Source organism: Drosophila takahashii, chromosome 2R (genome assembly GCF_030179915.1).
Source record: "Drosophila takahashii strain IR98-3 E-12201 chromosome 2R, DtakHiC1v2, whole genome shotgun sequence".
Lineage (NCBI taxonomy): Eukaryota > Metazoa > Arthropoda > Insecta > Diptera > Drosophilidae > Drosophila > Drosophila takahashii.
This window is the reverse complement of record NC_091679.1, coordinates 34,195,487-34,223,238: the sequence shown is the minus strand read 5'-3', so window position 1 is coordinate 34,223,238 and position 27,752 is coordinate 34,195,487. Positions and strand designations below refer to the sequence as shown.

The following is a 27,752-nucleotide window of genomic DNA, read 5'->3' as shown; positions in this document are numbered from 1 at the left end:
TAATTTGCTTTTTCTGCAGCCTCATCTCGCTGACAGGCGAAAGCGTACAATTGCGGATTATACTAGGCAACACAAAATTGATTCTTTGCCGAGGGTTCTCTATTCAGTTGTATAGTCGCTGATTTTCTGTGTCTCAGCTTGGCTTTTGAAAAATATAAATATACACATCGATCTTTACACAAATATATATTTAGTATTTATATGGTTTTGGTTGGATATCTCTATAGCTACGCTTTAAGCCAATTGTTATGTTTAGGTGGTGGCTGTAAAATCTCATTTAGAATACATTGTTATTTAATGGCTTTACACAATAAATTCGGTGGGAGTTTATAGCTGGCCCTGATTCGATTTGGGCTTGGATTCGAGTCAGCGATTTGATTAGCGAATCGAATTAAAGCCTCTGACCCTGGCGCACGCGGCGTATGCGCGATGCAGATTGCCACGGTGCGGATGGGAAATATCTACTCGAATTCGCCAGCCAGCGTTTGCATTTTGCAAATTAAAACTTTCGCCGGAGCAAGTTTCTGTTTTGTTTGCTAAATGTTAAAAATGATAAAGTGCACTCGACAGAAAGCAGGATGAAAGGATGTGAAGCGGAAGGAAGGGGTTTGTAAGGGGTAGCAGGAGGTGGAAGGTAGAGTAGAGCAAACATGAGTGCACAGCTGTCGAGTGCTTGACTTTTTGGACGAGCCCGTTGGCCAGGCCTTCAATCCCACTCGGAATCCTCGGACTCATTCCCCCGCCCCTCTAATGTGTAAGTTTGCGTATGAAAATAGTTAGAGTTACGTTTGTTTTTGCTTGCCTTTCGCATTTTGTAAAAGGTATTTTTCAAATATATAAGCGTATGAGTTCAGAAGTGTTAGAAGTATGGTCGTAAATATATGTATATGTATCTTTGTATCTTTAAATATATATATAGGTATATAATATATAGGTACACAGTGTACACACGTAAAGATACATCTATATATCTGAGTGAAGTACTTTGATTAAATGGTATTTGTTCTTGGCTTAGACTAACAACAGTCAACATTCAACAGTCATTCCGATATGAGATTTTCGTCAATTGGAAGAATTTTTCTTTGCGAAGCAGGTGGAGTGTTAAGTAACCCTAGCCTAGACAATAAACTTATCCGATATAGGTCACGTGTATATATGCATGTATGCTGCTTATGGCCTCTATGTGTATACATAAATCAACATCTATAAAGTTTCCCTCGTCTCCCGAGGGGGCTGCTCCTTAAGCGTTTCGTAGCGTTCAATTGACAGCACATTATTGGAATTGAAGTAATATTCGCGATTGGAACACATATAAGTATGTATACGCAAGTACGCATTTTAAATGTACATCTATAAATCGTAGTATTACGGGCCACGCCCCCTTCAGCTATTTTGGGTTGGAGGCTGCACACGCTTCGCTGGATCGCTGGATTGCTGTATTGCTGGGTCGTCGGATCATTGGATCGGGGGTTCCTTATCGATCCGGCCTTCGCCACCCATTTGGAGGAGCGTCTGGGCCCGATAAGCCGATCCAAAACATCCGCCATAAACAAGCCAGCCGACTATCGCCGAATCTGGAGGCCTGACCACAGCCAATGACTTGCCGAAAAGCGAGACCCGGCATTAAACTTTCAATAAACGGAGCACAACAAAGGCGATGAACACATCCACAACCCCGCCCGTTTTTTGCGGTCCAATCTGAATGGCATTCGGAATATTTTGCCAGGCAGCCAGGCAGCCGCTTTTGATAAAATTCTCTTTTGTATACAGTTTTGTGTTGGTTTTTGTGGCATAATTTCGCCCAGGGATTTTAGCCGGGTGAAGAAGACATCGAGGTTGGCTCAGTTGGGGGACATCGTGTTTATAGCACATGCAGATTCTCGCAGCTCTTCGACTTGGAGATGTCGCTGAGGCAGATCTTCTGGAGGAGTTCCTTGGCCAAGTGCAGGGATATGTGGGTGCGGGAGGTCTTCATCTTCGAAGCGGTGGCCTTCTTCTCGCGCTTCTCCTTCAGACGCATCTATTTGAGAGGGATTGAATATATCAAAGGGGGTTTAAACAAAGGGTTTAGTAATTGTATGGACTAATCCAATAGAATCGGAAATATCTCTATCCCGGCTGAATAACCCCCGCCTAATCTCGTTAGCTGACCACAACGCACCATTTTCATTAATTAGTGAGGCCCGAAACCGAAACCCAACCCGAAAACAGGGAGACCAACCCAACCCATCGCCCATGGCAAATCCATTTAACTCCGTTTCCTGCACAATTTCGCCATGCATCGGTGGGTTGCGTGTGGTTCGCACCTGGCCCCAATAACTGCAACCCCAGTTTTCCACCCTTTCGACCAACTCACCTGCTTCAATATGCCGACGAGCAGCTCATCGACGTTGTGCTGTATGCCGCTGGACGTCTCAATAAATTTGGCATCGCGTGAGGCGGCCAGGGCTTTGCCCTCTTTGGGGAGCAAAAGTGAATTGAGAAGGGGAAATGAAATCAAGCCATCATAATTAAGACCCCCCTATAGAAAACTTACCCTGTGAGGTGATAAGCCGAGCACGGGCCAGATCCGCCTTGTTGCCCACCAGGATGACGGCCTTGTCCTTGGTGTAGTTCTCCTGCCACAGGTAATTGATGATTTCCTCGGCCACGCGGAAGGAGCTGCGATCGACCACCGAGAAGACGACGACACAGCCATGCGGCTCGTAGGTGGACAGCGAGTTCTCCACGCTCATCTCGACGCTGGGATGGTCGATAAAGACCATGTCCGACTCCTCGTCGTCCAGCAGAACGCTGACCGTCTTCTCGCCGAACTCGTCGTCTAAAACTCAGATCAGAATTAAACTCTAAAGACGACAGTGGCAGCCGGGAAGCTAGGGGTCAAGCACACACATAGGTTCCAGCTAGGGGTCACGCGGCTACTCACTGCGGATGATTCTCTCGCTCGCTCTGCCCACTCGACATTCAACTTACCCAGGCTGGCGTCGTAGGTGTGCATGTACTCGGAGGTCATGAACTGGTTGACCAGCGCCGTCTTGCCCACTCCGGCATCGCCCAGCATGACGACTCGATAGCGAGCCGGTGGCGGCGGTTCATCCAGGTTCTCGGAGTCGTCCGGTGTCGCCGGCAGGGAGTCCACATTGGCGTAGCCGGCTCCGCAACAGCTGCCCTCGAAGGGCGAGCGCTCGCTGGCCCGGCTGTTCGTCGAGTTGACGCTGGTGTTACTCCGCGATCTCCGCGAGATTATCGAGTCGCCGCAGTTGACCACGTTGCCCTTGCTGATGGAGAAGTGCCGCAGGCGGTACAGGTCGTCGCTGGCCCGGGGATTGTACGGTCGCTCTGGGAGCGAGCAGACGCGCGGACGAACGTGGTCGGGAACTTAAAGGGGGTGAGATAGAAAAAAAACATTAAATTAAACTACAATTGCGAAATCTAACAAGACTATAGTTTGAAGTAGAACATCATTTTCTCAATAAGAACGTAATGCAAGGTAATTTTTTTTTTCAATTAGTACAATAGTAAAACAAGAGAGAACGCTATAGTCGGTTGTTGTCCCGACTATCTAATACCCGTCACTCAGCTAAAAGAAGTGCGAACGCGGGTTGGTGTCCCGACTAATAATCGTAACTCAGCTAAAGGGAGTGCGAGGGAGATAGATATATAATTTTTGATTGCGTATAACTTTTTAATGAATGGTCCGATTTGAAAAATGTCTTCTACATTTCGATAGGTATAAATATACACAACAAAATTGCATTTATACTTGTCGGAAATCTTTAAAGATGTGGGCGCAGGACCCATTTTAAAATCGTTAGTGGGCGATTGTGGGCGTTAGAGGGGGCGTGGCGCTCGGCTATAAACTTGCGCTGCGTAGGAAGCCAAAGAATATGTGTGGGAAATCTCAACCTTCTAGCTTTTGTAGTTTCTGAGATCTCAGCGTTCATACAGACGGACAGACAGACAGACGGACAGACGGACAGACGGACATGGCTAGATCGACTCGGCTAGTGACCCTGATCAAGAATATATATACTTTATGGGGTCGGAAACGCTTCCTTCTAGCTGTTACATACTTTTGCACGAATCTAGTATACCCTTTTACTCTACGAGTAACGGGTATAATTATAATCAATAAATATTACCAAGAGAAGAACAACAACAAATCTTTCAGCGGTAACACTACTACTATTTCGACTGCAGCTGTATGTTCTCTCTTAAAAAAAACCTAAAATTATTTCGAGTATGGGGATCGAAGGATAAAGAGTGTCACTTTTAAAATAGTTCAAAACAAACCATTCGCCAATTTCAGCATTTTTCGGAACTTTGAATGCGTCGGGGAACTTTTTGGAAAATGAAATTTAACTTGGGAATTCATAATGAATTAAAGTTGTAACAAGAATATTACATAGATCTACTTTTTTCAAGAGCCTTTTATCCGCCCGATTATTATATTATTTTACCCCGATATTTTACTAGGTTTTACACCACAGTCTATTAATACTGGCTTTAACTTTTCATTAAACTCTCTCTTTATTCAACTAGTTATGTTATGGGTATAAAGGATATCTTTTTAGTAATAAGTCATTACCTAAAGACCATGAAAAATTGTAGACGTTTCTCACCTGGCAACTCGAGGAAGTTGGATGTCCTGCGCTGGCGACCGCGATTGGAGCTCTGGAAGGCCAGAGGGCCAACATCGTCATTGGAAACGATCGAGGCATTGGAGCAGGCGCTCTTCATGGATTCCCGCGAACTGCGGCGACTGGCCAGGTAGGCCAATCCCCCCTTGGAGCTGCCCCTGCGTCGCGGCTTGTGCTCCACGTGGGCCTTCGGCTTGCTGTTGGGCTTGCAGCCACTGAGTTCGTGGTCGGCATCTTGGGTCAGGTCACTGGTGGATTTGCGATAGCGCAGCGAGACCACGCTATCCGAACAGGTGCGATCCAGCGTGGAATGGGAGCTGTGGAGCACCTGGTAGCCGGGATTTGAGGTGATGTTGATGGCATGGCGGCGTTGGCGCTGCGATTGTCCAGGCAGTCCAGGTTGTCCTGGCTCTGGCTCCATTTCCGGTTCCGTAAAGCTGAAACTGGTGGTGGTATGGGTCACCCTGGTGCTGTTCGTGTGCTGGGTGCCCGTCTCTCCGGATTCCATGGACAGCTGGGTGCAATCGGTGACGCAGGAGTCGCGCTTCAGGCCGTAATAGTTGCCTCCAGTCGATCCTCCTCCTCCTGCGGCGGAAGCGGCTGCGTTAAGATTTCTGGCCTCAATCTTGCTGATCACCGGTAGCTCCCATTCATCCCGCTGTCGCTTGTTCACGTAACCTCCTCCGCTGCCCATGGCCATGGCCACCGCCATGCTCTCATCCACCCCTGTTGTGGTTAACTGAGGAACAGGATCCAGTGGCGTCTTTGTCCGCATCAACTTCTTGGAACCCTGTCTCCTTGGCGAACTGGGAGGATCGTAGTAGAGGGCTCCATCGTCTGGGGAGATGGGTTCGTAGTACTCAAACTTACGCCCGTGACTGGGACTCACTGCATCGAAGACGAACTGGCAAGGGGATTTGGGACTGCGGGCAGTGGTGCGTCCACTGAGCAGCGAGGCGGAGTCATCGATCGATCCCGACGGAGGCGTTTGATAATATGAGCTCGGCGTGGAGCTACTCGCCTCATCGCAACTGTCTTGGGCAAAGGTTGTGGTGATCTGAGGACTCCTGGGGGAATCGTATCCCCCGTATCCATAGCCGGGCGCCGGAGCATTGTGGTATGGCCTGGTGGTCATGTCAATTCGATATGGTTTTGGCTTGGGAAATACTGGAAGTTACTCGAGCTCACCTAGGCAGCTTGGGAGTGGCTCCCTTGCAGGGCAACGGGTTGCTGGACGCTCGTGCAGGTACTTTGTGGTGCGAGGAGTGGGGATGGCCATAGGAACCTCCTCCTCCGACAGCTCCCTCGTCCCAGCTGCGCTGTTGCTGTGCCATTTTAGGACTTCTTGGGGAAAGAAGATTTATTAATCAGTACACTATGAAAAAAACCACCTAATTCAGTTCCTTATTTCTTATAAAATCTCTATCAAGCCTTAGTTACAAGTATTTACAAGTAATCATTGCTTAAAAGTTTTTGTATTCAAATTAAAAGAGTTTGTATTTCGCAAAAATTGCTCAAGTTTGCAATCTAAACATATAAACATTATTAGTTTTTTTAATTCTTAAAATTTTATAATACTTTTAAAATAAATATACCCAATTTTAAATTTAATATGCCCTTCTTGGATTTAAATATTTTAATATTAAACTAAGCATTTTAATATGTTTCGTATTTAGGGCTAGTACTCAACCCAACAAAAAGTCGTCCAAAACAAAAACTTCATATGAAACAAAATTTTTTGACGTTGTTTTTCATATGAAGTTTTTTGTTTTGGACGACTTTTGGTTGGGTTGAGTACTAAGCCTTAATTTTGGATTCAATAAGCGGATATTTAATATTCCATTTTTTTATCAGTGCATGTAAGATAGTTTTTTCCCTTCTTGCCCTTCCCCTTTCCCAGTTAAATACGAACGGCATTATATATCAATTTCTTCCTGTGCATCTGGCACACCGATGCGATAAGTAGATGAGATGGAGATGGGAACGACTCGCTGATGGCCAACTCATGTGTAAATATCATGGGCCATTACTCATCCCGCACACACACACAAAAGTGCGCCCTGGCCCGAATGGGCACAAAGTAAACATAATTTATGGCTTTATCTGTATTTAATCAAAATAATGAAAAGCGGGCAATAGGAGCCGGTCATCATATAACGACCCCTTCACGCCCAACCGCCCACAAGTCCACAGAGCAAAGACCGCAAAACGGGGCGGTTAATGTTAGAGCCGCAAGTCATTTTCCGACTTTTCCGAGAGCGAGAACGTAGGAAGTCCAGGGGAAGTGCTCTATTTGGCCTGGCAATTATTGTTAAATGTGCGTTCTCTTCTCCCTCGTTTGAGATGGAGATGGTGGCCTAAGTGGCTGCCCCTATTATCGCTCCACATCCATATCTACTACTAGATCCACCCAACCAAGAAACCCACAAGCTGTCAGCACATTCACACACAGGCTGCTAACTTATGCAAAAGTTGCAAACAATCGGCTTGCGGGGAAGTTCATGTTGGTGTTTTTGGCGCGGCAAGAAAGTTCCCTAATGGGATTTGCCAGCTTTGAGTTTGACTTGCAGCTATTAAAGTTTCTGCCGCAAACTGTTGCCTACATTGGGGGGCAGCAGACAGCAAGTGTTGGCCATTTCTGTAGCTCCAGCTCCAATTGAGTTCTTCCTCTTAACTTGCCCAGCACTCTAGTTAAACGATGCTGCACTCCCCAATGACGATTGCTGCACTTACATAAGCAACTCCTGTGCCTCATTTCTGTTGAATATGTTGCACTTTCTGCTGGCCTTTCAATTGCTGCTGCTTTTCCCCCTGGAAAACACGTGGCTCGTTCGAATTTCCACCTCCTACTACTGGCTCACGTCCGACTCTCCGACCTGCGGGCCATTATTATCTATCGTGTGTACAAATAGCCGTGGCGCCCACACACATCCGTACTGCGTGAGTACGTGCCCATACGGCCAAGCAAATAGTGCGGAATAACGGTGGCAGCATACCTGGTAGTTTCACAGTTTACCTGTTGGTCTGCTGGTCTGTTTTCCCGGGCCCTTTGTGGTTTGGCTACACACGGAAGGGGAACTTTATTCACTTGAATTTCAGGAGAATTTTGCAAGAGTTTTGCAAGCTAAGAATTTATTTTAAACGACTAGACTCTCTTATCCTAAAACAAACAAAAAGGATTACAATCGATAATCAATCTAAGCTTTAAATCAACGCTCAACTGATTGAACCCAAATATCTTGTGGCAAGGAATCTGCATAAATAACCCAGGTATTTACTTATCAAGGCGTAGGCGTTCCAAATTCTGTGGAATTTCTGTTATTATGCTTACATTTTAATAAACAAAATATTTACGACAAAGTCCGGCCAACTTAATTTTGTTTGATATGCAAAAAAATATTTGTGAATTACATTTTGTAAGTGAAAGTTAATCAACTTGAAGCAGACTGAGTTGAAAAACTTTCATTGCATATTCATGAACCTAAAAGTTGTGCGTTTAAAAGTTTCCATTTAAGACCTCGAATCTTTGAGACAATCTTTTCGTAAATACCACTTACAAGGCATCAATTATTCGAGTGATTGATTCAAGTGTTCGGCAACTTGTTGTTTCTCTACCTCCGCTACCTTTTGTATTTTTCGTATTTTCCCATTTTTTGTATTCTGCATTTCACGTAATATAATGGCGTGTTGCCACCGCAACGAATCGAACCGAACCGACCAATGGGGACGGATCGGGGGATATGGTTCGAGGATGATAACAAAATGTTGATGGAAAAGTGGCCCGGAGTCCAGGGCTCACCTGGCTCACTCCGTCTCGCTCTCGCCCTGGCCAACAGCTTTCGGCTCTGTGAAAATCTGCAGACAACAAATCAATAGGAATATCTGTCGTTTCTCTTTTGGACGCATTCAAATCCTCGGTAGTTCGGTCCGCAACGGTCCTCAACTTTTTTCCATACGGAATTGTGTATGCATAAAGGCCAACGAGTCGGGGGCCTAGGGAGATTTCGTCCAGCTTATTGTATTACGTGGGGGCCCCGGGGACACTGGGATTCCGGAGAAAAGGTAAGCTTGTGTAAGATAATAATTGCTACAGATTTCAGAATTATAAAAGAATATTGTGAACCCCTGGTGCGGATGGAATTATTGATGGATTCGATTGACTTTAAAGCGAGACCTACCCACCTGGGCATATGTTATGCATGGCATGGAACGATGTGTGGATAATTTGGCTGGGGTTAAGCTGCATTTGCATATACAAATGGCAGTGCGTGGGCCGGGCTTCAATCAGGTTTATGGCTTCACCTTTTCCGCATTTTGCTTTCCTTTTTCCGGCCCTTACTTTTGGCCCTCATCATTCCACTCTCGAGGTGGCCAGAGTCATTACTCTTCCCGCACGGACCGTCATTAAGTTGCAGGCCTTCACCGCGTCATAAAGAAGTTCGCCGGACAACCCTTTGGTAAACTTTGCTTGTAATTAAGCCCGCACCCGTTAAACGCATACTTAACACCACCCCCCACTTTCCAGATTCCTACTGTCCCTATCTACAAACCTTCCTACCAGGCACCCAGGCGAACGGGGCACTTTCACCCCTTGTCTCTGCTGTAAAAATAAACTGAGTGTGTGTACAACACAAACAAGGAAAGTCCATAAAACACTTAAGATCGAGGAATATGTGAGGAGGGGGAGGGGCTAGACTGGGAGACTGGTCACTAGCCCAGTGAGTTCGCAAATTACAAATCCTGGCCAAAGTCACGTCGCAAGTTGGTCATTAGCCGCCACTTGAGTCCCGAAGCTCCGCCTTCGCATCGATTTTATTGCAACACATAATTCTTGAGGCCGGGGCCATTTGTGCAAATCTCATGTTGATGGCATATTAAGTGACCTCCGGGTGGCTTTTCAAAACCCCCCCCCATCCACTTCCACTCACAACCAAACACACACACATTCAGTGCCCCCAAGCGGATGCCAATTTGCACTTTAAACGGCCGGCGGGTGGGCAAAGTGATGTCGTTGGATAGACAGAAATGGCGCAAACTTACGTGTAATTAGACGCGTCTGGGCGCGAGGATTAGCAATTAAGCGAATGTCCTGTGAGCGCAACAAGTGCCGCAGAAAGAGATGGGTATATGCGGGGGACGACGGTCGAAGGACGAAGTGGTGTTGAAAAAGACACAGGACACGAGTAATCCCAGTTGTGAAAAGGGGGGTGGCAATTGCCGTTTGGGGGCAAAGTGAGAGCAGCGCATAAATCAACATGTCAAATCGCAGCTTACAAAGTGCCAAACCCCCCACCCACCCACGCACACACACTGACACGCAGCTCACGCACACTAAGACAGACTCTAACTCACTTTTACTCCGCGTGCCGCATTATAGTTTAATGTTTACCATTTTCATCAAATTTGTCGGATAATTCGGTCCGTTATAGCAACTTTGCTAATTGTCCAACACCAACAAAGACACAAACACCAACACGAGCACCAATACACCAACACACCGATACACCGACACACCGACGAGCAACAGTTTGCACGGCCAGCCGCTCGGGGCTTTCTGCACTTCCGTTTCCGCTGGCGACTGCCGCTCTCACAAACTTCCGCCCGAACGAAGCTGCGGCGGCGGCTGCTCGAGCTGAACTGTGGATTCCCTCGATTCTTGGCTGCCTTTTGCCTGGCTCCCGATTCCCGTGCTATCCGAAGTATCCCAGCGTACCCGAAGTGCTGGAAAAGCTCCGCTCGCTAAGCTTTTCATGGCCTTCCATTCGGCTGGAAAACGGAGCCGGTGAAAGCTAGCGAATGCAATGGTTAGGACTGACGCTGCAGGATGTGATTGGAAAATCATCTAACGGTTTTATGTAATCTAATCAAGGACCAATTAATATTTAATGAAAGGACTACTGGGGATTACATTAATTGTTACGGATTGGACTTTGAAATAGCTTCAAATCCCATTAATATATCTAAATGAGTCTGCCAATTTCTTGAATTTAGTTTGAATAGGTTTTTAAAAATGAACGGAAATAAAATTGATACAAAGCTGCTTCGGAATCTATGCCTGCGACTTTACAATTTTTTTAACTTTTTAAACTTTGTCGTGCGAAAGCATCTAAATTTCTGACTAAGCCTCTATACTGTTGATATAAAAGATGAAGTGTGATCTATTACCAGTCTGGGAAACGCGAAAAGTTTACTTCCTTGATATATAAATAGTGTTTATTAAATACATATATTCTTGTTTAGTCCACATGTGCTGAATTAGTACAACAATCAATTTGTTGGGCATAAATTAAAATCTTTAAAAACTCACTTAACATTATCTAAACCCCATGTCGCTGAATGTGAAAAAGATAAAGAATAGCTCTAACAAATTGCCCATTATGGAGAGTGGTAAATGGGTGCACAGGGATTTCGGCTATATTTGTGGCGTGTTCGGAATGCAAGCATGTTGCAATTAGGCTCCAAAAAACATTTGTTTATTATACAAATCCAAAATGTATTTATTATTTTTATTCCCAAACGAATGCCAAAAAAGTAAATAGTTTTTGGGGCTAGGCTTTAAAAGCAGCCAAATAAGTTTTTTGGGAGTTAGTCGAATTTTCCTCTCCTTGCAGACATGTATCTGTCTTTTTATTTTTTTCGTTTAATTTTAATAATAACTATTGTGAAGAATTCAAGAGCTTATATTCCCAATTGTGACTATTTCGATGATATTTCGGATGTGAAAAGGGTCAACGATGGCCTAAGATATGGTGCTAATCAAACGGGGGATTATAATCACAGGAAGTTACTAACCGAATCCACAAAGCCTGTGAAAAACCATTTAAGAACCTGTATCTGTGAACTGATGCCCTGTGTCCAGATTTGCTGCCCCCGAAAAAATAGGTTAGCAAATGGAAAATGTGACGATGCCTTTAATGAGGAGAATGTACCCTCAAATGAAGCATTCGAGGTGTATCTTACTTATGAGGATGTAAGAATGGTGCCGCAGTCAAACTTCACCGACTTGCTCGTGCTAAGAGATCAGTTCCGAATGTGCGACGAGGTGGTCAGCCTGAGGGAAGATGAGTACCGGATTCTAAAGGTTTGGTATGCGATCTAAGTCCTGTATCTACGTTTCTAATACGAACTCTTTAGGACGGAACCCTATATTTATTCATTTCTAATGAAATCTGGATTAAAGAAAAATACTGCCTCTATCCCCAGTTTAAATCGGACCCTCCTAAGTCCATTTGGGTTGTTAAACAAATTTGCAAAGAATATCTGCTGCCAGCGACCATAGGAAGTAATGATATGTATTAATCAATGACTTCCGCTGTTACCTTCATGTCTCTATATTTTCAGTAGCGGCAATATCCGTAATATTCAACATCCTCACATTGTCAGTGTATTTTTACGCTAAGAAGCTTCGGAATTTCCTCGGCAAGTGTCTTATTTGTACCATATTCTGCATGCTCATGGTGGATCTTATCTACTTACTGTACAGATTCAATTTATTAAACCACATTTGCCTATTAGCAGGTAAGTTGTCAATATTTCTTTCGGATCGGATCTTAATATTCGGGACTTCTTTTCAGGTTACAGCATTTACTTCTTTAGGACAGGCATCGTGTTCTGGTTCTCTGCCATCAGCTTTCATATGTGGGATCTGCTTACGAATAGAAATAAACCTTCTTCGTTTAAAACCTTCAGTGCTATTGTGTGGGGCTTGTCTGCTATTCCAACTGGAGCCATTTATGTAATCAACCAAGCTTGGGAAATAGACCTCCGAGGATGGATCTGGTTGCCCTTAATTGGCTTTTCTAACTGCAGGAAGAACGGTCTGAACTATCTAAACATTTATCTAAGTTTTTACATAAATTTCCCTTCCTCGACAGCTTGGGGTCACAATTTTTGGATTTACTTGAAAGGACCAGTGCTGACTCTAACCATTTTCAATGTGATCATGTTTATTCTGACGGTTATTTACATTTGTAAAGTTAAGAGCAAAGTAAACAAGAAAGGAAGCTAGCTTCGGCCAGCCGAAGCTTAAATACCCTCGCAGAACATTCCTATTAATTACAAATCGCAAAAATGGTTAATTAATTTCATTAATCTCATTAATTTTCCGATCGTTCCTATGGCAGCTATATGATATAGTCGTCCGATTTTGATCAAACTAAAATTGAAATTCGGAAATATTTAAAAAGAGTCATATCCTAGAGTAGAAGATAATACAATAAAAACCAAGGAAGCTAGAATTTATTTCCTATTACTTTTCCATTAATTTTCCGATCGTTCCTATGGCAGCTATATGATATAGTTGTCCGATTTTTTAAATAATTAATTCGAAATTCAGAAATATTTAAAAAATAACATCCCCAAAAGTAGAAGGTAATATTTCAAAAAACACCGAAGCTAGAATTTTTTTAACGTTTTCTTTTCCGATCCTTCCTATGGGATCTATAAGATATAGTTGTCCGATCCGGTCGGTTCCGACATATATACTACCTGCAATAGAAAGAAGACTTTTGGGAAAGTTTCATCCCGATAGTTTAAAAACTGAGAGACTAGTTTGCGTAGAAACAGACAGACGGACAGACGGACAGACGGTCAGACGGACAGACGGACAGACGGACAGACGGACATGGCTAGATCGACTCGTTTAATGATGCTGATCAAGAATATATATACTTTATGGGGTCGGAAACGTCTCCTTCACTGCGTTGCAAACTTCTGACTAAAATCATAATACCCTCTGCAAGGGTATAAAAAGTGTGAACTAGATGTGATGATTAAATCAAAAACTTTGTTGCTTACTTTTTGAATACCAAAGTTTAAATCCCCCCGTTCTCTCTTAATTGTAATTTCATACAATTAACAATAAAGCAACAAAGGTCGAAAGACGTGATTAGGTTAAGAAATGTTAGGCTACCTCAAAAAAACCAAGTCAAAATAAAGACGCGATGTTGATTAATAGCTCGTGATTGTAAAAAACTTCCTAATTTAATAAACCAGGTTTAGATTTTGTTTTCGTTATTATTTTATTTAACGCTAATAAAAAACAGAATCGTGCTTCTTTTTTGATTACTAAAAAAAGAACATGAATCCATATTCCATATATTTTAGATAGATAACACCAAAATGTCCAGATACGTAAGTTCCAAGTGAAAAATAAATACTCGAATAAATATAGGTTATAAAATCGTCTTGTTTTATTTTTTTCAGGTTTTCTGTTTGTTTGCTTACTGACTAAACTTAGGCTGCTTACATAATAAATAGTTTGGAAGTCTTCGGCTTAAAAACTAGAGAAACGACTACATAAGGTATTGGGGTACAGGATAGGACAGGATAGCATATCATATAGGGGGTGAGTATGAGGGATAGTACGGATGGTGAGCAGGTGTGTGGGGCGGGTAAAGATGTTTCCGTATGGATGGATGGTTTCTCCTCATAAATCCTTCTTAAAGGCTGGCAACGCGGGCCGACAGCTCGTCCAGCTGCTGGTAAATGCTTTCTGGCAGATCGGCGCCCACCTGCGACTCGAAGTAGGTGCGGATCTCCTTGACCTCCTGCGTCCAGAACTCCTTGGGCAGCGAGAAGATCTCGTCCACATCCACCTGATCCTTCATGCCTTCCAGGTTGAGGGCTCCCTCGGCGGGAATGCGACCGATGGCCGAGTCCACGAAGCAGGACTCTCCGTTCACGCGGCGCAGGATCCACTCGAGCACCCGGGAGTTCTCGCCGTATCCGGGCCACATGAACTTGCCCTTGGCGCTCTTGCGGAACCAATTGACGTGGAAGATCTTGGGCACCTTGCCGCGCTTCTCCATGCTCAGCCAGTGGGCCACGTAGTCGCCAAAGTTGTAGCCGAAGAAGGGCCGCATGGCGAAGGGATCGTGCATGATCACCTTGCCCACGTGCTCGGCGGCGGCGGTGGCCTCGCTCCTCATGGCGGCGCCAATGAAGACTCCATGGGTCCAGTCCCTGGCCTCGTAGATCAGGGGCACTCCAGCCGGACGACGTCCCCCGAAGAGCATGGCGGAGATGGGCACTCCCGCCGGATCCTCCCACTCGCCATCGATGATGGGGCACTGGGCGGCCGGGGTGCAGAAGCGGGAGTTGGGATGAGCGGCCGGCTTGCCGGACTCCTTGGTCCAGGGCTTGCCCAGCCAGTCGGTGATCTGGACATTCTCCGCCAGACTGCTCTCCATGCCCTCCCAGAAGACTCCGCCATCCGAGGTGGAAGCCACGTTCGTGAAGATGGTGTTCTTGAACACCGTGTTCATGGCAATCGGGTTGGTCTCCATCGAGGTGCCAGGAGCCACGCCAAAGAACCCATTCTCCGGGTTGATGGCACGCAGCACTCCCTGGGAGTCGAACTTCATCCAGGCGATGTCATCGCCCACGCACTCCACCTTGTAGTTGGCCAGCGAGGGGTTGAGCATGGCCAGGTTGGTCTTGCCACAGGCCGACGGGAAGGCGGCGGTGATGTACTTCTTCTCGCCCTTGGGATCGGTGATTCCCAGGATCAGCATGTGCTCGGCCAGCCAGCCCTCGCGCTTGGCAATGGTGCTGCCAATCCTCAGGGCGAAGCACTTCTTGCCCAGCAGCGAGTTGCCACCGTAGCCAGAGCCATAGGACACGATCAAATTCTCGGCGGGCTTGTGCAGGATGATGGTGCGCTCGGGATCGCAGGGCCAGGATGGCTGCTCCACCTGCCCGTTGGCCGGGGCGCCCACGGAGTGCAGGGCGCGGACGAACTCCTCCTTCTTGGCCAGCTGGCGCAGGACAGCGGCTCCCATGCGGGTCATGATCCGCATGGAGGCCACCACGTAGGCGGAGTCGGTCAGCTCGATGCCGATCTTGGAGAGCGGCGAGCCCACGGGTCCCATGCTGAAGGGCACCACGTACATGGTGCGGCCCTTCATGCAGCCGGGGAAGCGCTGCTGGACGGCGGCTTCCATGTCGCTGGGCGAGATCCAGTTGCCCAGGGCGCCCTTGACGCCCTCCAGGGGCGTGGGAATGGTCTCCTCTTTACGGTCCGTGCAGATGAAGGTGCGCGACTCCACGCGGGCCACATCCGCCGGATTGGTGCGGGCCAGCCAGCAGTTCTCGTACTTGGGCAGCGGCACAATGGTGCCCGCCTCCAGAAGGCTCTTGATGAGCATCTTGTTCTCCTGCTCGCTGCCATCGCAGATGTGCACCTGGTCGGGTTGGCACAGGGCGATGCCCTCCTCCACGAAGCTGCGCACTCCGGCGGTCAGCGAGTCCACATTTCCATAGGAGATGGGGATGCCGCGGATGTGGCTGTACAGACCGCAGTTGTCCTGGCGCAGCTTGTGCAACTGGGGCAGGCCGCACACATTGCCGGAACTAAAAGAGGGGAGGGAAAATATTAATAAATATTTTAATTATGGCTAACCCAAATGATGCCCTGCATTAAATATTAAAATGCATTTCAAGTGACCCCTTTCTGCATACTTACATAATTTTGCTTTGTTCAATGAGCTCAGGCATATTGCTTGCTTTGTATTTTATGTATTTCTCTCAACAAAATACTTTGGAATTAGTTTGTTAGATTTTGTTGTTCTTTTTTGGCACTTTGCTTAATTCGCTTATCACAATTGGGTAATTATCACAATTATTGTTCGACTGCTAAAGACTCGATATGTTCATATGTTCTTCCACAGTTTTTTGTCAAACATCAACTCGGTTTTCAGACCACTGAAAGTAGGCTTTTCACTTGATCTTTCCATTTACTCTGGCCACGAGTAACTGATGCCAACTGCCGCGATCCGGGGCCTTTTATACCCCTCGTCGCCGTCGAGGCGACTAGAACAAGTCGGCCGATCGCCTCGGGAATCGGGTTTACGATCGCCTCGCCTCGCCGAGCGAGAGGGTCAAACTCCGGACGAGCTGATTGGCTGCCGGCGGAGGCTCGGCGATTGTTTTGGTTTTTCACTCGGTCTCTCGATGAGTCGGGGGCCCATGAATTCAGGGGTGTGGGTATGGGGTATGTCCCCACTTGGCAACAGAGCAGAGTGTTGTTTTCTGTTTTCTGTTCGGTACTAGTGCGTTTGCATTGATAAGCGTTTGTTTTTATATTTTGACACCCTGATATTTGCCACTTTCGCGTTGTTAATTTAATTATTTTGTTTATGATTTTATGCGATACGTAAGCGTACCATACATATGCGAGCGGAGCGAAAATAGAAACCAGTTCATGGACAGCTGAGGCAACAGCAGTTGTCTTTCCCTGCAGCTGGGTAAATTCTGGATGTGTCTATAGCTGCATTTTCGTAGATGCAACCTCGGTTGGAGTAGGCCTCTATTTCTGCCTCAAACACGCGCCCTCCTACGACTGCCTTTTGACCAAATGTATGTATATTTTTTTGGCCCTCTGCCAAATCGAAAAAACTTTCGCTTATTTGCGGAATCGGTGACGGAAAATTCGTATGCCAATCCGCGCCCCTCTGGCCATCGAGTTGAGTCCCGGCCTCCTGAATTGGCCATGGCCGCCTTGGAGGCCAGAGGAATTCATGTGACTCTGGCGGCGCACCAGAATAGCACTGCCCGAATGGTTGTCATGTGGCCACTCTTGTTTTTGTCTCTGGGGAAGGAGAAATGAAGGTGCTCCCAGTGGTGTGACTTTGCCCCCCAATCCAGTTAACAAATGGACCCAGAATCCTCTGGGCATCCAGAGAAAAAGTTCACCAAAAAGGATAAAGTAAACTAAATAGCTGCTATTTTTAAATATTTATTTATAACTATACCTTGTGCTAAAATTATAAATAGTTAAAGTTTGCTAAATATGTTGTGCAAAATAAATAAATTGTACCCATGTGTTTTTTATTATATTTATCTATTTTGTTTACTAAAAAACTTGCGAACAATTTTTATAAAGATGAAAAAATATTGTAAATTCCATTAATGATATAGATTCATAAATATAAACCTCCAAAGCTTAAAAATAAGTGCTGATAAAGTAAAGAACCAACATTAAATTCCCTTACAAATTAATTTCCACTTTAGGCTACCTTTACAATCAGGTTCCGTTTACCGCTCACTTAGCCTAGACCCAGAAGGGATTGGCGCCCAATGGCCTTGAGGAAACCTGGTCAGCCTGTAGTCCTTGGTCCTTGGCTACTCCCTCATCCCTCCCCCTCCTCTTATTCCCCTGCCCCTTTTTTGGTTTCCCTTACTAACAGTCCAGTTTCGATTTTAATCGAATTCGTCTACACGCGTTGCCTCGTTTTTCGGTTGGTTTCGGTTTATTTATAAACTATGGACTTGTTTTTCTAGTTGGGCCTGATAATCTTCATCATCGGCATCGCTAATTGCTGGACCCAGACTTGGACTCGGACTCGGACTCGGCCGCTAACTGCTTCGCTCCTGTTCTCACCTCTCCCTAACTGGGTTGGCGCATTTCGATGATTCGGGCTTATTCGGAATTTACGTCAATAGACGATCGATCCGCTAATGTATATGCATAATCAATATGCGATCTGTTCGGGGATGTTAGATCGAAGGGGGACTGGTGCTTGGGTTATCAGTGGACGAGCCTCTGAGCTCTTCTAAAAATAGATCACACCCGGATCTGTTGGGACCGCCAGGAAAATTTTCCAACGGGGAAATCGTTACTAGCGGGAGTGAAAATGGATCTTTACTTGAGAACTATTTTTAGGGGCTTCTGATTTTGGGCCTCTTGGTTTCTTAGCTGTTTAACTTCTTATCACTTTGCACCCCAGAGGGTACATCACACCACACGTTCCCAATTTTGGCAATCAGTCCTTGGCAACCCGAAAGCCAGCTCCATAAAGTTTTTTGGCTTCTACTGGCATTATTTTATTTGCTTGTTTTTCATCGTTTCGATCTGTTGATAAGTTAGGTTAAACGGCATTATGGATTTATACGCTTGTTTACGCCAATTGCGGACGGGCCTCCGCCTCCGGCGACCACTGATAAGAGGCCTCCAGGCCACGCCCCAATTCCAATTCCAATCCCATTCGCATTCGCACTTCCATTCCCAAATACCCCCAAAACAATAGCAAGTCGAATTTCGCTATAAAAATCTCGTTCGTTTCGTTTGGTTTTATTTTAGGCAATAAGGGGTCTTAGTCTTAGATTAGGGAGTAACCTATGGAACAGGCACATCACATGGCCGCCACACGCGCCTTCAGTTCCCTCAGCTGCTCGGCCACTGCAGCCGGCAGATGGTGGCCCACCTGCTCCTCGAAGTACTTCTCAATGGAGGCTACCTCCTGCTCCCAAAAGTCCTTTGGCAGATCGAATAGCTGCTCGAGATCAATGTTTTCCTTCAGGCTCTCTAAATTCAGAGAATCCTTAGAGGGCAGACGGCCGATGGGAGAGTCTACGAAGCATTTCTCGCCCTCCACCCGCCGGAAGATCCAGTCGAGGACCCTGGAGTTGTCACCGAATCCGGGCCACAGAAACTTGCCCTCGCTACTCTTGCGGAACCAGTTGACATGGAAGATCTTGGGCACCGTTCCCCGCTGCTCCATGCTCAACCAGTGACCCAGGTAGCCACCAAAGTTGTAGCCAAAGAAGGGTCGCATCGCGAAGGGATCGTGCATGATCACCTTGCCCTTGAACTCAGCCGCTGCGGTGGCCTCACTCCGCATGGTGGCGCCAACAAAGACTCCATGCTTCCAATCCCTGGCCTCGTAGACCAAGGGAACGCCAGTGGGACGACGTCCGCCGAAGAGGATGGCCGAGATGGGCACTCCCTCACTGTCCTCCCAGGCGGGATCTATGATGGGGCACTGGGCAGCCGGGGTGCAGAAGCGGGAGTTGGGATGCGCAGCCGGTTTGCCGGATTCCTGGGACCACAGTTTGCCCAGCCAGTCGGTGACCGTCACACCCTTTAGCTGATCCCTTTCCATTCCCTCCCAGTAAACCCCTCCATCCGAAGTGGAAGCCACATTTGTGAAGACCGAGTTGCGGAATATCGTGTCCATGGCAATGGGATTTGTGGACCTCGAGGTTCCGGGAGCCACGCCAAAGAATCCATTCTCTGGGTTGATGGCTCGCAGAACTCCCTTCTTGTCGAACTTCATCCAGGCGATGTCATCGCCCACGCACTCCACCTTGTAGCCCGGCAATGTGGGCGTCATCATGGCCAGATTGGTCTTTCCACAGGCCGAGGGAAAGGCGGCAGCTATGTAGATCTTCTTGCCCTGCGGATTGGTGATTCCCAGGATGAGCATGTGCTCGGCCAGCCAGCCCTCTCGCTTGGCAATGGTGCTGCCAATCCTCAGGGCCAAGCACTTCTTGCCCAGCAGCGAGTTGCCTCCATACCCAGAGCCATAGGACACGATCTCATTCTCCGCCGGCTTGTGCAGGACAATGGTGCGCTCGGGATCGCAGGGCCAGGATGGCATGGCCTGGACACCACTCTTCGGAGTGCCCACCGAATGCAGACACTTTACGAACTGACCATCGCCGCTCTGCAGATGCTCCAGCACTGGATTGCCCGCCCTGGTCATGATCTTCATGGATTCCACCACATAAGGTGAATCGGTGATCTCGATGCCGATCTTGGAGAGCGGTGAGCCCACGGGACCCATGCTGAAGGGAATTACGTACATGGTGCGTCCCTTCATGCAGCCCGGGAATCGCTCCTTGATGGCCGCCTGCAGATCCCCCTCCGCCATCCAATTGCCCAGCATTCCCGGAGTCGCCTTCTCCGTCACCGGAACTGTCTGCTCCTTGCTGTCCGTCGAGATGAAGGTCTTGCCCTCCACTCGAGCCACATCCGCCGGATTGGTGCGTGCCAGCCAGCAGTTCTCGTACTTGGGCAGCGGAACGATGGTTCCCTGCTTGAGCATCAGTCCCTGGAGCAACTGGCTCTCGCCCGCGGTTCCATCGCAGATGTGCACCCGTTCCGGCTGGCAGAGATCCACGCACTTCTCCACATACTGCTTGACTGCGGGGGTGAGGACCTTGGCATCGCCGTACTGGACGGAGAGGTAGCGACAGGTCAACCGGAAGTTGTAGTTCCGGTGTGAGGAGACCAGGCTGAAAGAGGGAGATTGGGATTGTATATAAACGGAATAAAATGGTTTAATCTTATCGTAACTTTATTTAAGAAAGTTAAATCAATAAAAGTGATAGGTATGCATTTAAAAATCTGTCTTCAGTCACTACTTTTATTTCTTTAAAGGGAAACGAATTTCCACTTGAAACTAACTTCGACTAAGCAAAAGAAAATGAGATAGGGATTAAAGAAATAAAAGTAATCGATAACAAAAATAGTATTTCATTTATCCTCAGACAAAAAAAAGTCTTGTGCAATTAATATGAATAAATATAAAAGGATAGATAGAAAGTAAATACGGTCCATTTCGGTTTAAGGTTCTAGCACCATTAGGTAAAAGGGTGCCTTACTCTATAACCAATGATAACGACCTTTTCAGATACTCTACCTACAGCCAGCACCAGTCGTAAAGCTGACTAGCCGCCGCGAGCACAACTGTACCCCCTTGGCGGACCTCGTAACGTGAATTTCAAATTCTAAGCGGTAACGCACCGCCGTTGAAAAAGAGGCAGTGCCGCGAAAGAAACGACTACAAATAAAATCGAAACACAAACAGAAAAGATACAGTCAAACAGGCTGATCAGCTGTTCGTCTGGTCGTTCAGGTTTTGGAGAGCTCCACTCCAAACTCGAGAAACTCGCTGGCGGCCGCACAATTCGCACAGAGCTCTGCGAACTGGAGATCTGGTGGGGGGATGATGGAGATGGAGGGTAATGGGGTTTCCAGCCAATCGATCCAACCTTCAGTCCACGTCACTTTCATTAGAAGCGGGTCCAGCCGGAGCTCCCCAGACAGCATGATGCAATCTTGCATCATCTTTTTGCCTTTGTTTTGGTATTTGGCAGATAAGCGAAGAGCAGGTAGCCTGGTGGTATCTACTACTCGTAGTACCTCCTTCCTTCCGGCAGCTATCGCTGAGATACATTTACACACATGTCTGTGGGTCAGAGCCAATCTCATATGCCAGACAGGCAGCGATCGTTTACAGGGGGTCCAAAGTCCAGTGATTCCCCGCCTCCAAATCAACGGCGGAATTATCGTTTACACGCGCTCAGGGTTGCCCCACTTGTGACGTCAGGCGGATGTCTGAATGTCTGATGAACCGTATAGATCCGATCCGCCGAAATGTATGTATGTTTTATAATTTCCGAACTGCGTAGTTTTCTCCGCCACACGCTCTACATATGCACAAAGGCGCCTACCTATATAATAGATGGGTATACCAAACTGGCCTGGTTTATATTAGCATAAGTTGTCTGCATGGTCGGGGCATGTGAGGTGAATGACAAAGACCAGCGATGTCTCTCAATGTCTCGGCTTTGCCAATTCTGGGCACTGAATAGCACAGAAGATGGCCAGTTAAGCCGCCAAATTGAATGAAAATTAACATTTAATTCAATCATATTAACTGGCTTTCGGTTGGGGTTTTTCGTGGCCCACGTCTGGCATTTATCGTGGCTTTTGCGTGTGAGAACTTTGTTTGCCAGGTTCGTTGGTCGTGAAACGCTAGTCAAATAGTCCAACAATATTTACGATGGCACTGATATTGATAAGAGAGCATTTTCGGCGAACCGCTTTAGTCCAAATTGCACCGCTCTAGTATCGCTGTTGACACCGGCAGCTAATTATTTGAGCAGCACTCGAGTTGTCGACGCGGATTTGATTAGGGACACGCGCCCCAATTGGAAGCTGAAAATCCGCTGCGTATTGGGTTCTATTTTGGGAGATAACCGAGAGTACTTCTCTGTCGCGGAATGGGCCCGAGAATTTCCCCTGGCCTTTCGAAATGGCAACTAAAAAGGAAAACCCCCTCCTCTCTAATGACGCCACGAATGTTGACCACCCTGTGTTGGACATACCACATGTATACCCTAACCAAAGGGCTCTCGAAACTGAACTGCTAGTTTGCCGGCCATTAAAGAAATTCCATGAGTAAGCGCTTCAAGTGTATTTCCCACTTCGTTGACTTCCTCTTTCTGTTTACGTATTTATTTGTGTTTTTTATTGCGAAAAATACGCATTAAATACATTTGGTGAATTTTCAGCCAGCGCGTGTTCCTCTGATGTGTGTGTGTTGTTTTTTATGGAAAAAGAACATACACCCAGAGAAATGTGAGACTATTTTTTAGGTAACGTATGACCTAAAAAATTTAAATAGACTAAAATTTCAGATTTAGGTAATGGGTTACCTAAAAATATTAGCATGTGGACTATGTTCCTACTTTTTAGGTAAAGCCAAAGAGATTTTTATAGGCCATCGTAACCATAAAATTGGTCCATAAGACCTAAAATTTAGGAATAATTTGAAGTCGATTATTACTCACAATTTAATACAAATATTGGCCCTTAATATTAATAAACAAATTATTCGGTTTTTTAAGTTTATTATTAACAAATTTTATTAGACTTCTCTTAAAGCTAGTGATGGAAAAGTTTCAATATATAAAATCAATACCAACGTGGACTATTTTCCTACTTTTAAGGTAATAGTGCCCTATTCTAAAAATAGAATTCGCCTGTGCACCTAGAAGCAGGCTTCGGTTTTGCCACAGGGCCTTTAAGTAGTTCCGTAGACCAGAGGCTAGCCTATTGGACGCTCGCGCAGAAGACCGGGGATCGATTCCCACCGAGGACAAAATAAAATGATTGTTTTTTCAGAAAGATAAAATATTTACTTTTCCGAATAAAACAATATAAGCAATTAAAATAAACAAATATGTTACTATCAATAGTAAAAATGTTAACTTTTTTGAAAATAGCTAATATTTACGTAATTTTGACCTAAAAATCTAGTCCACTAGCCATTTTTTTAGGTAACGATTACCAGAAATAAATTCAAGACTGCGTAAAAAATATAGTCCACATGGACAACATTTTAGGTAATGCATGGCCTTGGCGCGTTTTTCTGGCCATGTTTCCTAAAATTTTAGGTAATTAGGCCCCTTTTTAGTCCATTTTGTTTTCTGGGTGTATCAGTCTAATAATAGTAGGATACGAAATGTCCCCCCGAAAACACTTGGCAACAGAACAGTCATGGGGGTGTCAGCTGATTCAACAGATTTTCCACAGCCAAAAAACTGTACTTGCAGTCTGACGAAATAAACGAAACTGGTTCCATCAGAGGGTTCATTAGCCTTGGCCCTTCGCCTTAGATTCAATGAAAGAACCCAGTATCACAGTATCAAATGAAGGCGAAGGGCAGCCACAATCTGCGGCTTATCGACCAGACTTTTATGGGTACTTCAACTAGAGCTGCTAAATGTTTCATCCAGCCAAAGAAATTATGAGCAAAATTACTATAAATGCAGTATATTATCACTTACGTTCAAGCTATTAACAATTGTTATTGCGCGAGTTTTGCTCAGAGGAAAACACCCTATCAGTTCCTGAGATGCAAAGTTTTCCGCTAGGAAGATTATAGTCTGCGTCATCTTGAATAAAGAAACTTTTCAGACTATATTTATTATTGAAACAGTTTAAAAATAACAAAGAACCTATTTCTAAATGAGTAATCCAATTTTCCGATCTCCTTGTTCTTCACAATTCATACAGACCATTGTTCCCATAAATTCCTTCTCCCAATAAACTAAAGGAACCCAGTGTGAACTGGATTTTATTGCACCCAGTCTCGAGGATGGTTTATAAGTACTCATAGAATGCTGTAGTAGAATGCTCATTACCGCATATCAAAGTCCACAGAGTGGAAGCGACTAATTTCGTATTTTGTTTACCGACTGATAAGCGAGTCTGGCCCACGCTTCCATATAGAAATGTACATATTTGTAGATTAAAGTGTTCCGTGAGTGGTATAATGTGTATAAGGTAATGGTCGATGGATGTCTGGACGGGTTGGTTCCGTGAATTACATGGAGTAAATTGTACTTGGAAAAAGTGTGCGGATAATTGGAATTGCTTGCGTTTTAATGCAGCCTATTCAATGAATGAAGTGATTCACTTTTCGAAGACCTTGCAAACAAAGCGTCATTATTTCGAGGAATCTTATCTAGAAGTTTCTGGGAATTCTGGGAATATGTGGTAAACAAACCATTAGCTGATAAGACATCATTAGCAGACTATGAGCTCTGTTTTCCATGTTCAGCAAAGCTGATCGATGGGGCCTTCCAATAAAGGCGCGTGTCCCTCGCCACCGATAAGCGGAATTACCATTTGCCTATTATATTTAAGAAATTGTTTTGATTCCAGGCCTGCATAAATAAAACCACACATATTTGCTATGGCAAGGCGAATTTGCAAACGGGGGCTCGGCCTGAAAAATAGATTCAGAGAGGCGGGTCGTCAACAATAATATTATTATTTTTGTTGTCACTTCGCCGACGTCGCTGTGTCTAAAGGTTATCATCAATGGCCGATCCATGAAACTGGAAAGTATCTGTTGGATACCTCCTCCAGCTACAAAAAAACCTGTGTGTTAACTGCTGCAGTTACTGGGTTGTTGAGTGGGTGGGTGGGTTTATTGCCAAAAAACGCCAGAAAAAGACTTCAAAACACGCCACCCCATCAAAACAGAAGCCAAAAGTAAAAACACTCGACAGGCGGACAAAGATTTCGAGACGTTGTTGCTAGGCGGCCTCAAAACACCCATACATGCAGTGCTTTGTTTTTATTTTGCCCGCCTAATGGCGTCACACACACGCACACTTGCGAGAGCCAGTCGAACAACTTGCCAGCGATCGCACACACACCCGCACACTGAGAAAACGAGTCAAAACAAAACTACAAAAATAATAAAAATCGTGGTGGTAAGGGAGGAAGTGGAGGGGAACGGAAACGCTGATAAAAACCGAAACAAAGGAAAAGGCGGGAATCGAAAAGCTTTTCATTGAACAAAAGATCTGAAAAAAGTGTTGCATAAACACAGCAAGAAAACTGAACTTCTAAGGCTTTGCCTGAAAGTAGGCAGTGAAAAGTATTTGTAGGAACATAAAGGTCTTTACACTCTAAAAAATTTATATTAAGTAGTTTCAATATATTTAAAATATTTGTGTGATAAAAAAATATAATTTAAAGTTTATTTAAATATGTTGTTGTTAAGAAGGAAAGAACAATTTATTAAACTCTCACGATAATAATTTATTGTATATCTCCTGAAGAGTTCGTTACACTTTCAAAGTGTAAGCATTAAAGTGCTCTTATAACAAACTCTAGCATTTTTCAAGAGAGGTAGAGAGAGGAAGAAATAAGCAAGTAGCTCAGCCACCAAGAGATTAAGAATATACAGCGGCGAGTGCAATGATCTTGGGAGCTTTATAGATGACATTAACATTGAGGCGGTGTTGTTCGGGATGATTATGCCACTTGTTTACGTGAATGAAAGTGTAACGGACGCTTCGCGACTTGGAGAGCGTGGAATTTTCCCGCCATGCGATAAGAGTGAATCATAACTATTAGTAACGAATCTTAGTTGAGGTAGGTTAGTTACTACAGCAACTAAAATGAATGGCAAATACTAAGTTAGCCTTAGGGCTTGTAAGCCAAGTAGACCACACAATGTTACAAAATGTGTTCTTGAACACTCTTAAGCATTAATAGAGGTTTATTGAGGTATGAATAAAATAAAATATATTATTCTTTGGCATTACAACTTATAAAATTACAATTACTGTTATTCGTTTTTATTTTGGCATTGAGTTAATGAAAGAATTCTTAGTCTTATCAACAAAATGTATACAATTAAAAGTACTATATTTTCAAGTAGAAAATTAAATTGAAATTATCAGCCTTAAAGTGCGTCATTAATATGAGTTTCTGTCACTTAATATTTAATGCCCATTTATTGCAGATGTTGCCGTAGTTCGAATTAAATAACAAGCAAATTGAGATAATCGACTAAAAACAAATTATTTATATATTATTCGGCATTATCATTTGATAAGAACAGCATTGTGTTTATAAAAAGAGTACCCTTTAAAGTGATTAGATTAATTACTGCTAAAAACTAAATTTTGTTTAATGTTGATTAGCAGTTAGCAGTTTTAGTTTACCTTAAACTCCTAACTAAAAGTTCTTCCGAACAACAATTTTCTATCAGTTTTGTTGGGTTCCCTTTCAGTTACAGGATATTCAGCACTCGAACTTATGCTAATGCTGTTACTACTAAATTGCCACCTCTCAATGTCAATGTACCGCTTGGGGGTTTCGCCACCCTGGAATACCGCCAATCCGTCGGATTCCCATTAGACTCACCCGCATCGCAGCAGCTGAGCGCCTTTGAGCAGCATTCTGTCACCTGTTCGTGGTCGCTTTCACTTTTGCCCGCTAATACTCTTGGCAGCCGATGCAATTCCTATTTTATTTCCGCCTTAATTAATTTATTGCGCTCCGTTTCGTTGGACCCTCTGTTAATTTGATAAAATTGCCGACCTAATTCGAATTTATCGCACAGCCTCCGATGCACTTGTCTCTGGATGTTTCTGGAGCACTTGTTGCGCTTCAGCTTCAGCTACGGCTTATGTTTCGGACTCGGACTCGGATTCAGATTCAGATCCAGATATAGCGGGGCACTTGTTGCTGCTCTGGCACAACGAGCCAAACTGACTTCATGCGGCACTCGCTGCGCTCAAGTAACATGTGTGCGCAGACAGCCGAGCATTTTGCTTTTTCGGCTCCACTTGGGTCTTTGCTCCGTCGCGTCGCTCTCATACGATCCCATCCGATTCGATCCCATTCAATTCGATTCGATTCTTGCCGCTAAAGCATATATGGTCTACATATACATATGTTTTCCTTTCGCTCTGATAAGATAAGAGCTGGCATTGTTGCCGTTGCATTTGCCGCTCGTGCTACGTGCCGCCCACTGCATATTCAGCGGGCGGGCTGGGAAAGCTCCAGAGGGGCCAGGAAAAATCGAGGACCACGCCCCCTTATCGAAGCACACCGGTCTGGCGGGTCTGCGGAGCTCTTTTGCAATGTCTGCGCTGTTATCACACTGTCTGGCGTTACGCCATCGCTGATCAGCCTCTACACATCAGAAAATTAAAAGGAAGAGATTCGTAAATAAAGAAAAACTTTTGAAAGAAATATGAAGGGAAAATTAATTAAAAAGTTATTAAACTTTT

The 27,752-nt window shown here is 45.2% G+C and overlaps 3 protein-coding genes across 3 annotated transcripts; all 3 read right to left on the bottom strand.

Annotated features, from left to right (window-relative positions):
• Window positions 1-1,735: 1,735 nt before the first annotated feature.
• Window positions 1,736-10,172, bottom strand: Rgk2 (Rad, Gem/Kir family member 2). The gene is made up of 7 exons (XM_017159495.3): window positions 9,993-10,172; window positions 5,829-5,981; window positions 4,623-5,764; window positions 2,974-3,378; window positions 2,537-2,821; window positions 2,357-2,457; window positions 1,736-2,020 (listed from the first exon to the last, which is right to left on the bottom strand). The coding sequence occupies exons 2-7, from the start codon at window positions 5,972-5,974 to the stop codon at window positions 1,862-1,864; spliced, it is 2,238 nt and encodes a 745-aa protein (XP_017014984.2). The 5' UTR covers window positions 5,975-5,981; window positions 9,993-10,172; the 3' UTR covers window positions 1,736-1,861.
• Window positions 10,173-13,809: 3,637 nt separating this feature from the next.
• Pepck1 (Phosphoenolpyruvate carboxykinase 1) lies at window positions 13,810-16,401 on the bottom strand. The gene is made up of 2 exons (XM_017159428.3): window positions 16,105-16,401; window positions 13,810-15,992 (listed from the first exon to the last, which is right to left on the bottom strand). The coding sequence occupies exons 1-2, from the start codon at window positions 16,134-16,136 to the stop codon at window positions 14,081-14,083; spliced, it is 1,944 nt and encodes a 647-aa protein (XP_017014917.2). The 5' UTR covers window positions 16,137-16,401; the 3' UTR covers window positions 13,810-14,080.
• Window positions 16,402-18,676: 2,275 nt separating this feature from the next.
• Pepck2 (Phosphoenolpyruvate carboxykinase 2) lies at window positions 18,677-27,348 on the bottom strand. The gene is made up of 2 exons (XM_044393377.2): window positions 26,881-27,348; window positions 18,677-20,657 (listed from the first exon to the last, which is right to left on the bottom strand). The coding sequence occupies exons 1-2, from the start codon at window positions 26,913-26,915 to the stop codon at window positions 18,773-18,775; spliced, it is 1,920 nt and encodes a 639-aa protein (XP_044249312.2). The 5' UTR covers window positions 26,916-27,348; the 3' UTR covers window positions 18,677-18,772.
• Between the last annotated feature and the right edge of the window lie 404 nt (window positions 27,349-27,752).